Source organism: Prunus mume, linkage group LG8, assembly GCF_029339155.1.
Source record: "Prunus mume cultivar Tortuosa linkage group LG8, ASM2933915v1, whole genome shotgun sequence".
NCBI lineage: Eukaryota > Viridiplantae > Streptophyta > Magnoliopsida > Rosales > Rosaceae > Prunus > Prunus mume.
The window spans coordinates 6,965,761-6,978,414 of NC_142705.1; the positions used below are offsets into that span (position 1 = coordinate 6,965,761).

The following is a 12,654-nucleotide window of genomic DNA, read 5'->3' on the forward strand; positions in this document are numbered from 1 at the left end:
ATGAGAAGAGAAATTTATATAGAGTTTTGTGTGGGAAGTGAAAACTATGACTACGTATTTATTAAAAAAAAATCTGAACTTTTTTGTATTTTTATAGATTTTTTAATTTTTTTGTTGTTGCTGATGTCAGCAAACTCGGGCTCATCTTGCCTGAGGGCTGACCTGGTTTCGTGGGCCCCACCTCCTGCCCGGGCCAGCCCTTGCTGATGGAAACGGTTTTTGGGGCTAACACCCCCCCAGCCCTTGTTGCTGGAACTGCTCTAATGTTCATGCTTACAAAGACAGAAGCGAAAGAATCAAAAATTGAATTGGTAAAAATAAAAAACAGAAGAAAAAAACCCGTATATAACACTCTTTATATAGTTACATTACATCTCTCCACATGATTATTGGTAAGGTACTAATTACTTTACAATAAACTAGGGAAGCCTAGCCTGAGCAAATTTACACTCTTTCTTGCAGTCAATTACAATCAGAACTTTAACCGGGGGGAAAAAAATTATACAATCAGAACAGCTGGTCAAAAAAATAAAAACAAAAATTACAATCAGAAGAGGGAATATCAAATGGGATATTTGTCAAGGAATCATTGTTCTATAGGTGATTGGAATTGAACAAAATGAAACTTCTAACATGGTGATCCCACAAGCTCTTACACAAGAGCCTTGAAACTTTCTGTCCAGAAGTGAGTTTTCGGCCTCGCGTCTCGGGGTGCAAATCTGAGTCCAAACATCTCCTTGAATGCTTGCTCAGGCTCTACTGTGCTCACAAGCTTTGCAACAATGGTGGCACTATCCATGATATGGTCCATGTTTTTGGTGTCACTCCACAGAAGGTTTGCCAATTGCAGCCTCCTATTCTTTGAATGTAGCCCAATACCCCACTTTAGGTAAAGGTTATTTCTTTCGTCTGCAGAGAGCCGCCTCCGCATTTGCTTGGTCAGCATGTGTCTCTCACTAGACAAAGCCTTCGAGCTATTTATAGAATGAAACATGTTTAAGTTCAGACAATGCACATACAAGATAAGTTCCAAGTAAATCTGAAGCCTTCTAATCTAGATCAGATGTGGTAAAATACCTTGAAGCTGGAGTTATAGTTTGACCATCTTCCAAAGTTTGATTGCCCCGAGCAAATGTGTCTTTGAGGAAGGACAATCTCCTGTGCTCAACCTCCATGTAAATAGAATCACTCGGATCACCTTTAAATAGGAGGAAGAAGTAAGTCCTGTGAACCAATGACACGTTGCAGGCATCCCAAAGTTCAATGATCTCTCTTTGGAGCCTGTTGAATTCTGAAGGCCACATTGAAGGGCTTTCCTCATCACTATGAATTGGGTCCAAGCCAACATCTTTTACATCCCTTGCAGATGGTACGGGCTTTAAATCCGTCTCTAGTACCTGTCATGCAAGAATATCTTTGTTAGAAATATAATTAGTTTCTACAACTTCTCTTCTTTATGTCTCAACGGCTACATTTGAAGAAAAAAGGAATAACTGGTTGTACATCTTACTAAAACCCCTATAATTCCTGCTAGAATTGTGCATAAAGAAGATATTGCATAATTTTCAGTTTAGTTTTAACAGTGTGAAACAAAGTGAAGGGTCTTGCTAAATTGCCCTTCCTTTTTACTTCTTTCAACTGGATGTCCATCTTACTAGTGGCCCTTCTCCTCTCTTCATCAATGCACCAATAAGACGACTGACCTATTCTAAAGAAGTGATGAAAAAATAAAAAACTCACCGTACGATCAGCAAGTTGAGTATTGCATTTGGTATCAGTCATTTCCTCTGTTCCTTCAGCTAAGGTACTGCATTCAGTACTCTTGTCATCAGTTGTGAATGTGGTATTTTGTGCTTTACACTCCTCAACAGTATCACTTCTTGCAGAAGCCTGAGAGCCATTTCTTGATAGCCTCTCATTCTCACCTCCATAGTTCAATGAAGGAAGTTTCTTTTGGACACCCTCAGGCCTTCCTGTAAAACTTTTCTCAAAATCAATTGGAGGAGGTGTGCTCTCATTCTTCTCTACCATCATCTCAAACCAACATGAAGACCAACTGTTCATAAGACGTGCTCTACAACTTCTAGTCCTCCTTAACTTCAAGAATGAGGGGCTAAACATATCTTTCTCTGACAGCCACTGAGATGTCTGCTCGGAAGATGGAATTAGAAAACCTTTTCGGTTCAATAGGGGTGACTCCAATTCTTGATTTGTGCCATCTCCGTTCTCAACCATTGTCAATCCTGAGGTAGCTGTGTTTGCCATCGGAGACGACATATTTGAGTTTTGGTATCTGCTTGCACTTGAATCTGATATATTTGACACTACATATCTGTTTGTGCCTGACTCTTCCATTTCAATGCAGCGTACTTCCTTGCAAAGATCCTCCGAATTTCCATCATATCGTTCTTTGCTCTCCTCCTGATGCAGATTCCCATCAACAAAATTAGGAATGCCAACGGACAACTGCCGAGAGGAGTCAGTGTGCAGGAAACTCTCTTCCAAGTCAGGAAGTTGGAATAAAGTCTCATCAGAACTACTCCCACTGTCTCCATCTGAATACTGAGATGTGCCAAAAGATCTAACACTGTTGGCTCGGCCGTGAGAAACAGGTTGAACAGGTGCCCCTGATGTTTGAATTTCAATGTCCCATGCATTTCGCACTCGCAATTTGGGGTAATAACGATCCAGATCCTCCTACAGTAACATGAAAATAAATTGAACTTAGGACAGGCAGGGGACATTGAAGTGAAACTGGATTCTTCAATTTATGTTAGTACACATACTGCTGATGGTTTATCATCTCCAAGAACTCGCACTAGATCCTTAACCTGAGACTGAGCAAGGTCTCGTTGCTGAGTCAGCTCGGATACCTCTTTCTTGAGCTACACAATGAAAAAACAAAACCGAAAGGTCTTTTAGACAAGAAAAGGATGCTGCATGAAACATGAACAGGAAAAACTGTACTCTGTCCTCTTACATATGAGAACCATGGAGAAGAAAGAAAAAACAAAGAAAAGAAATTTCCAAGGTAAGCACAATGAAGATTTTCAGAGACTGCCACTTGAGACAACTCGAGAATCATGAGACAGAATTAAAAGTAATTAACATGGAGAAACCTGCTTGATCAAATTGTGAAAAGACCAGAAAGAAAATATTTGAAGGTCAATACATATTAAAGAGAAAATTCCTGCTTTCCATTATCAGAATTTATATTTTTATCCTCTCTTTTGAATTCTTTGGTGATCTCTTAAGAGGTCAGCAAATCTGCTGGCCTCTGTTTTGTCCTTCTTTGCCCAGTTTTGGATATTCACTTAAGTTAAAAAAAATACGTAAAAAAAAAGAAAAGAACTGAGTGAAGAGAATAACATATTGTTTAGAGAATGACATGACATCTTTCCATGCAAGGAAAATGAATACTCGTCACAAATGTAATTTTGAGGATTTGTAAGATGCCAAACTTTTATACTAAAAGCCTCTTAGTTACCTTTTCAATTTGATGGTCCTTTTCTCTTAGTAAAGTTGAAGAATCAGCTGGAACAGTTTTTGGTCCTGAACCTCTCAACTCATTCTCTAATCTAGTCAATTCTCTTTGCAAATGCTTCACCAATGCTTTATCCGACATGACTACATTAACCTGCGCATTTGTTGTCACTTCTTTAGCACAGCTTGCAAACAAGAGGGTATTTCTTGATTGTTCAACATGGCTATGTGCAGGACTCATGGTACAAATGATGGCAGTTCTAGCATTTCCTCCCAAGGAGGAGTGCAGAATGCGGGTTAGCTTCGAATCTCGGTAAGGAACATGCCCATTTCTTCCCTTGCTGCACGAGTATTGCACAAACTAGTATCAGATATGACCCATAATTGAGAAAATTAAAAAATTAAAAAAAAAAGCTGCACAAGCTGACCTGAGCTTGCGAATAACAGTGCCCAGAGTTAGTAGACTGCGATTTATATGGCAACCCTCTTTCAACCTTGTGCCAGCTGATAATGTCTGGGATGCACGCTCACTTCCGGCAAGATCGACAAAGTTCTGTACCAAAAGGAATTGTATCATTCTTTTGTTATCCTGTTATCCCTTAACGATGGTTTTTTTTAACTCATTTTCTCCCTTTAAAAATAATAGTACTTACCACAACAGCTGTAAGGGAGCTTGATTTGTCATAGCCAAGAAACTCACGTGCTGAACTTTCTATTACCTGATAAAACCACAACATAATGACCAGGGTAATTTAGTATAATTGGTAAGCAAACAAACATTGCTTAGCCAAGCGAAAAACAATGCGACATCTACAATTGCAATTTGTTAGCATAAAACAACTGGTCATACCAATCTGAGAATCTGATGAGATCTGGAGCTTGCTTCATTTAGGGCTGTTTCCCCTATCTGTCTTTGATCTGTGAAAATGCATTCAGACATTGTTTAAATTTGCATCCACAGTCATCTGTTAATCAAATAATAGGTTAAAGCATCCTTACCTTCACAGACAGATAGAAGTTCTTTGAAATGATCCCAGTCCCTCAGAGTTTCCTCTGTAAGTTTCTCAACAATTGTTCCTCTCTATAAAAAGTCTAACAATTAGGACAAGAAACTTACATGTAGAAGTTCTCAAGCATACCAAAAATGAAATTTACCTCTGGATCATCCAGAAGTCTAAGTGGAGTGGTATCTGCACTGAGGAGGTCCCTAACAGATTCGTTGTAGATCTCCATTGCAGAGAACTTTAATTGGAATTCTCTCTCCTTGTGCTACATATAATACAAATTATTTAATCAAAGTTAGAGAACCAAGAAACATAATGAAATGTGGAAACCAAAAAAAAAAATTATCATTTTCTGTAAAATACCTTCTCGATGTAGTCATATATATCAGTAACAGTGTACTCAGTAATTCCACTCATGGTGTACGTCTTTCCACTGCTTGTCTGTCCATATGCAAAAATACTTGCTGGAAGGATGGATAGATATTGATCAGTTCAAAGAAAAATTACCAAAGAAGAATAATGAAAAAGAAGGGAAAATAAATTGTACTCTACTTACAGTTTATGCCGCTGACAACTGAAAGAGCAACTTTCTTGGCTCCTTCTTCATACACCCGTGTTGTGGAGCAATCAGTCCCAAATACTCTGTCTGATACCAAGAAAGGGAAACAATACAGATTAAAGAAGTAAGCACATGTGAAAATTAAATCCAAGAGACACAATAGTAACAATATGGGTAACGCAAAATGCTCTACCAACAAACTCACAGATATATATATGTATATATATCCAATAAAATTTTTGAAAGAGTTATGAGTATTAATATGGTCAGTTTTACTGAAAATAGTATCAAAAGCAGGGCAAAGGAATTCGGAATTTCTAGAGACACTTAATTAAAAAAGAAATTAGAGTATTGAAATCACAAAAATTTCAGAAACTCCTGGAGATGGAAACTAATTCCAGCAAAATGCTTCACAATCCGGTATAACCCGGTCCACTTGGGTTGAATGCTTCATAACGGTCAAGTCATCTAAATCTCAAAGTCCACATTATTCGAACAATTCAGACAGAAAACTGGAATGCATTAACCAAATAAAATCTAATTTTACAAAACTGCAATGTAAGCACTTCCTTACCAAATGTGTAGGCAGTTGGGTACATGGAGCGCTCAGAAACTGAAAGGTTGTTCCTGTATATGACAGTGCTGTCATTAATGCATTCCCAATCCGACACATCGTTTCTTGCAGTCTCCTTCTCGCTCAAAGGCCTCAGCCGGACTGAAACAAATATTCTGTCCCCGTGGCTACCTGGCTCTTGCATTGGCTCCTCGCCACCAATGGCCACCATCTTTCACCCTTACCCAATCTTCTTCCAGGCAAGACTGATAACGAGACTATATATCAACAGTCCAACACATTCAACTATGAACCATTAATCATTGGCTCTTTTGTTCAGCTCCCATTAACCTTTTCTTTCTATTCGGTTAATGCTTTATGTTCCCAAATGCTTAATAAAGCAAATGTGTTGCTGGGGTTGTACAGAACATAATGGCCACCCAAGCTATACACCAACAATCATCATCTGCATCAACAGACCAATCATTTGTCAGTATCATCAATTCACCCACATTTTGTTCAGTGTTTTGTCTCGACCATGAAACTGGATTTATTTAATCACCCTTTTTAATTCAGAAATGCAAAAACCAGTACACAAACAAACGGTGGCCTCTCTATTATAATGGAAATCTTGGATTTTTGTGAGGTGGTAGCCGAACACAGGCTGTCAAAAGTCATATTCTAATAGAGGCCCATTTTGACTTTAAAAAATGTATTTCAAAGAAACAAAGAGAACACCAGAGAAAGAAAAAACAGAACTTTTATTTAACCTTGGGGTTGAGAATTCACAGTCACTTTCAATCAAGGAATGTTTGTGACCTCAACAACATTCTTCTCTAACTGCAAAAGGGAGAGATGGAGAGGAAGAGGGAGAAAGAGAGTTAAAGATGGTGCTCTGAAATTGTGAACGGGATTTGATTTTCTGACGAAACTCTTGGGTTTTGGATGCTTCCACGTTTCTAAATTTAACTCTGTACAGCCAAATCCAAACAGAAATTCCACCACATTTCCCCAAAATAGAACACTCATATCTATATCCAAAAATCTATCATATTCTAAAAAACTCGTCACAGAATGGCAACAGATTTGAGCCAAAGAAAAAAAAAATTTCCAATTTTGGATATTTCTAAAACTAAATTTGGAAAATTCCAAAATTTAACTGAGAACGCTGTCAGAGAAATTAACTACACACACTTAAAGCAAGTCCAAAATTGCATCAATCAGAGACCACCATCAAAATTGAAAACAAAAAATAATCGTACAAAATTAAACTCCAATGAAATAACATTGAGCATATCAGAAATAGATTTGCATTCTCAAAATTCAAAAGCGAAAATGTTAAAATTTCTCTCACCTCATGGAATCCGAGACCGCCATTGTTGGAAAACTTGGAGCTTCGACAAAATGATTGCTTTCTCTCAATCTCTGCGAGGACTGAGGAAGATGGGGCTCTACTCTACGAGGAGTGGTTATGGCGTCGACTTCTTTGTTAATTGTTAGTTGCTTTCGCAGCTACTCTGAAAATCATTACTGGCCTTTGAATAAAACTACCGCGCTAACGCGAACGAGTGGTTACCCTGTGGTGTCGAAATGACTGATTTGCCCTTGACACTGTACCTAATTTGCGTGGCAGCCACGACTAAAGCATTGAAATAATGTCCACTGTAAATTCGGTGGCGCACATGACCCTTCTAACTTTCAAAGTAAAACTCCAAAAAAACTTTCGACCGTCCACGTTAAACCAAAATTAAAAAATTTAACGTTAATAAAATAACATATTCATAATATTGGACTGAAAATTTTAAAGTAAAAAAGGAAAACATCTGGTTGATGGATTCAATTTGACGTAACAGAAGAATTTATAAATTCCTAGTACTGTAAATAAATAATACGTATGACTTTTATAAGAATGATTGAGAGTAGTTTATTCATCGATAAATTATAACATATAATAATTTTGTTAAATGCGAGAAATTCCGTCATACACAGATTGATTGAGAGTAGTTTATTGATTGATAAATTATAACATATAATAATTTCGCCAAATGTGAGAAATATGTGTTATGCGTCGAGCACTCAGAGGCAAATACTGAAAGTTTACTTATGAACCCTTATTACCCCTTGTTGTTACTACTTGATTTTTGATATTATAAAGTCCTATATCATAGATCCATAAGCTCCCTAGCTTTGACTCTTCATAAGCTCTCTCAATTAGTCTTCGTTTAAAACCGTCCAATTATTATTTTTTGGTTATGAAAATGATCTTTAGTTCAACCCTTGACCATAAACTTCACCATCGCATGAGCTAGGGTTTGTTGATGGAGCCCCTAGTTGTGTGACTGGTGTACTATATTTATATATACAGAAGCTATATATATATATATATATTTATATATCGGAAGAAAATATATATGAAAGCAGCTTGTTGTGGCATGCGCGGGCATGCAAGCTTTTTATAATACATTTTTTTATTTCAGCTGCTTCGAGGTTTTTATAATTTCCCCCTCTCCAAGAGTGAGGCAAACAAAAAGCTGCAAAACGAAGAGTATGGGGACCGCTTTACCTTTGACCATGAAAAAGAAGAAGAAGAAGAATAATGCAGCATGAATGTAATGAGACAGCCCATGTGGAAGAAAAGCTTAGTAATGGATTTTTTTCAGAGCTTTTCGGGATGATATGTTAAACTCACACACACTTCGAATCCTAAGACTTGAACCCAAAATTTTATATGAATGATCAATTACTTCAAGCCACTAATTCTTTGCTTAACATTAACATTAATTCGTCCCTCCTTGATTAGCAGGACCCCATGCATTTGTCTCTTAGCTAAAAGACTCTAAACAATTAATTAATTAAAAACATATGAAAAGTAAAAAGAAATTAATTAAATTAATTAGAATGGAATGGAAGGCCCAAATAAAATCTATGAGACTCAGAATATATATTATATAGTAGATAATGTGCATGCAAATTCATTCGACCAGAAGAAGAAGGCATTGCATTTGCATGTGCAGTGGTACTATATTCTTGCCGACAGTGACACTTGTTTATTTTTAGCTCTCATTTCATTTGGGCCACTTTTTGTAATTTCTTTGTTTTTGTTTTTCTATTTGTCAGAGCTGGAAAAAAAGAAAAAAAAAAACCTAGTTTTTTAAAAGCGATTTATTTTCTTTGTCATGAAATCTGGATTTAATTTTGGTTGTGGTTTTAGCGGGGACATTTATGCACGCATGTTCGAGTTTTTAACAGAAAATTGTATATAAATTATTTTGAACCCATCAGATTCATATTCGATAAAAAATTAAAAATAAAAACTACGTGGAGTAGGTTATAGAAAATATCCCATTCCGTTCCTTTTAGACCTCATATTTTGAAGTTTTGAACCCATTTTTTTCTCGCTTAATTAGAAAATACGAGTGCCAGTAGTTTTTGTTGAACTTTAGACTGGATTGGACTGGACTAGCATAATGCTTACATTTTATGTGCATTCAAGACATAATAAATATATGTTGTTTAACTTTGATGAAGAATGAGGACTATCTATAAGAGGTTGATGAATAAAACTTATCCCTCATAATCCCCCGATAATACTCCTTATTCCTCCAAAATTAGACAACAATATCTATATTATGCCTTTATTGTTAATCTATTCCGTTCTAGTCTAAAACTATGAAACAAGCCTCAAGCGTCGTGCCTTGAAAAATAACATATATCTATTAAACACCATTAATTGACAAACCTGAAGTAAATTAGCAATGATAGTTTGGCACCTAAAAGTAAATTAGCAATTATTTGACAAACCATTATTTGGCACCTAACTATGGTCTACGCATAATTAGCAATGATATTCGAGATAATCTCAACTAAGTGGACCTATGAAGACGTGGAGTAATGACACGTGGTGGATTGTCATTTTCCAATTGTCTTACATTAATCTTGGATATATATATATATATATATATATAAAATATTTAATTAATTCCTTGCACCTTCCCATGAGCCATGATAGAATGTCACAGACACATACAGTTTAAGAAGCCTCAGACTTGTGTGGACTAGTTGAGATGAGTAACAAACACAAAAATCCATCTTACTTTTCCGAGATTAGGAAAATCTGTGCAGGATTGAAAACGAAAACCCAACTAATTCCAACACTCTTCTGAACGATTGTGGTAAATAATCAAGCTCATCCATACTCAATTAATATATTAAAATTGGGAGGACACCAATTAACCAGCTAGCCATATGTACCTTCTAACTTCAAATCTAATTTTACCTGTTCCACTAGAAATTGGCTGCGAGTGAATTGGAACTGGGCATAATTAATGGCACCATTAGCCCATTACCTACTTCACCATATGAACTATATAAATTATATAAATATGTTTATAATCACGTCTGGACATTCGAATGAGAAAAGAACAATATATTTGCGCGGATTTCAATTATTGTATGTCCGTTTCAACCAGCAAAAAGTAAATTATTTGGTTAAGGATGTCACTCCCAACCTAACAGCCAGTACATAGTAAAACATCTTCATATTTAATTTGATGGATGACTAGCAAACCTAACACAGTATTTATGATCAATTCCTAAGATTCAAAATATCCTTTTATTTTACTAAAATGAAATTAGCCCTAATTAATGAAGTTCTATTAGGGATGCTTCAATTAAATTTCATCGTTGAAATTAGTCAGTGGAGTATAGTTCAGTTAGTTTAACTTTTATACCTCCATCCATGTGAACTGAGGTTCAAAAACCCCGAACATCCAATAAATATTTATGTGTAAACCCCTCTTCTCCAATTGCTTGTATTAAAAGAAAAATTCATCATTGAAGGGTCTTTTATTATAAATTTAAATAAATAAATAAATAAATAAAAAACCAAGGTTGCAGGAGTCATTGAGTATGGGCTCATTACACAGCATGGGAGATCAAGTAACTGGGCCAACCAAAATAAAATACCAATAATAACAAAAGAAAACCCAAACATGTAAAACGAATGGAAGAAAAGCCCAAACCAAACGAGTGAAAGAACCCTTTAGGCCCAGGCGGGTACGCCAACCTCCGCTGCCGCCGGAGGAAAAAAATCAGGACTATACACAAGATATATGGTAAAATGCTTGAGACTAATTGTGTTACTCAGATTTTTTAAGAGATGATTGGGCTGACTGTGAAAAAACCAACTGTGTGGGTGACTTGGGATCCCATTATTGCATTGGTTAAATTTAGGGCTCTTCATTGGCAAAAATAAAATAAAATTAGGGCCCTTCACAATAATCCAAGTCTTAGGAATATTTGTTAGAGTCGGCATGCTCTCCAAATGACAAAGTCCAATAGAGACAGCAGACAAGTACAAACATAATTTAGCAACCAAGCATAATGGATCTAAACTCATACAAACCAGAAGCCCAATGAGCACTTTTCCATTGTTTATTTTTTAGTACAAACGATAGTCTAAACTAGAAGGAGTTGTTTCTCACTCAAACACTACAAATGTATCATATGAGTTCAAACAGGAGACTGCTGACATACAAATTAAGGTCCTTTTCTAGTGAACTATACCCAGTTGGCAATAAGGAATTAATTATAAACAAGGAAACCAAATAGAGAACGCAACGAGCAGTTGCTATTTGGACCACATTTACTGATCTCATTGTCAATTACTTATCTAATTCCACATATATTAGTGGAGCCTTTTTATTAGAGAGATAGTTAACAATGTGGTTAATAAATGTGGTACAAAATAGCATTATTGTTAATTATAAGTAAACCCAAACAAACTACCAAAAGTAACAACATGGGAGATCAAGTAACTGGGCTCACCCGCCAAAAGTAATAATAGAAAACCCAAACAAGCAAAACGAATGAAAAAAAACCCTTCAGGCCCAGGCGGGTACGGCCGCCGGAGGCAAAAGAAATTAGGATTTTACCCAAGATATATGGTAAAATGCCGCCGGAGACTGTTTCAACTAGCCTCGATTGACAGGATTTTACACAAGATAAAGATATATGGTAAAATGCTTGATGAGACCAAATTGGGTTACTCAGAATTTTTGAAAGAAGACTGGGCTGCCTGTGGAAAAAACAAACGTGAGGGTGAATTGGGATCCCATTGTTTTGCATCGGTTAAATTTAGGGCTCTTTACAATAATCCAAGTTCTAGGAATGTTTGTTAGAATGCTTTCCAAGTGACAAAGTCCAATAGAGACAGCAAACAAGTACAAACATAATTTATAGCAACCAAAACAGGCATAATGGATCTAAACTCATACACCAAAAGCCCAATGAGCACTTTCCCATTGTTTCTCAAATTAGACTGTTCAAACATGCTTAACAAAATATAGAAAAGAGACACAGAATATGAACACATTCAAAACATTTTGATTATCACCGTCCAAAAAGTTTCCAAGAAAAGGCAGATCAATCTCTTGGTGAATGATATCTCATCCTATCTGTCTATTTTGGATTGTTGAGTTTATAGGAAGAAAAAAAAGATGATAATGTCATGTGGGAGAGAGGAAACATCACAGAAACTTCTCATTATTTGGCATCTTTGTAGTTCCCTGGATTTACAAGCTTCTAAGAACTACCTGAAGTTCCAAAAAAAGGTTGGGTCAAAATGCACACTTGCCCCCATTTTCATATTTTGGTTTTTTGCTTTAGGGTACTAACCAAACCGTGTGTACCTTTGGACTTGAAAGCAACCACACAAAATGATTGATGATTAGGAAATACCTTGAGATATAATCTGCCTGATGAAAATTAAACAGTGGCTAATTACTGTGATGACAAGATTTAACATGTTAGAAAATGCACAGCAAAAAATAGTACCCTTTTTATTGTGTTTAACACATTGTTGATGTGGCCTTCAAGGATATCACCACCCCTCCCAATATGTCAAGGTGGACAGTAGCTGTGAAGATGACTAAATTTAACTTTTCTGGTATGATCTGAGAGAATCTGCCAGGAAAGTTCCTCACAACAGCAAAGAACAATGTGCAAAAATTTGAATTGAACTCAAAAGATGTACCAAAGTGTGGCTTTATAAAAAG

General features: G+C 36.4%; 1 protein-coding gene across 1 annotated transcript; it reads right to left on the minus strand.

The window, feature by feature from the left end:
• Nucleotides 1-327: 327 nt before the first annotated feature.
• Nucleotides 328-7,131, minus strand: LOC103340187 (kinesin-like protein KIN-7C). The gene is made up of 14 exons (XM_008243576.3): nt 6,954-7,131; nt 5,621-6,065; nt 5,044-5,133; nt 4,851-4,951; nt 4,639-4,752; nt 4,483-4,564; nt 4,334-4,401; nt 4,137-4,202; nt 3,912-4,036; nt 3,488-3,824; nt 2,787-2,885; nt 1,741-2,697; nt 1,078-1,397; nt 328-974 (listed from the first exon to the last, which is right to left on the minus strand). Exons 2-14 carry the CDS (start codon nt 5,829-5,831, stop codon nt 653-655), a joined length of 2,892 nt encoding a protein of 963 aa, XP_008241798.2. The 5' UTR covers nt 5,832-6,065; nt 6,954-7,131; the 3' UTR covers nt 328-652.
• Between the last annotated feature and the right edge of the window lie 5,523 nt (nt 7,132-12,654).

What these genes read in the sequence shown, in the direction of transcription:
- LOC103340187 (XM_008243576.3), bottom strand. Translation starts at nt 5,831, where the DNA reads ATGGTGGCCATTGGTGGCGAGGAGCCAATGCAAGAGCCAGGTAGCCAC. An exon ending in CCCAACTGCCTACACATTTG is followed by an intron (nt 5,134 to 5,620) that starts GTAAGGAAGTGC and finishes TCTTGGTATCAG; the next exon opens with ACAGAGTATTTGGGACTGAT. An exon ending in AGGACCATCAAATTGAAAAG is followed by an intron (nt 2,886 to 3,487) that starts GTAACTAAGAGG and finishes TTCATTGTGTAG; the next exon opens with CTCAAGAAAGAGGTATCCGA.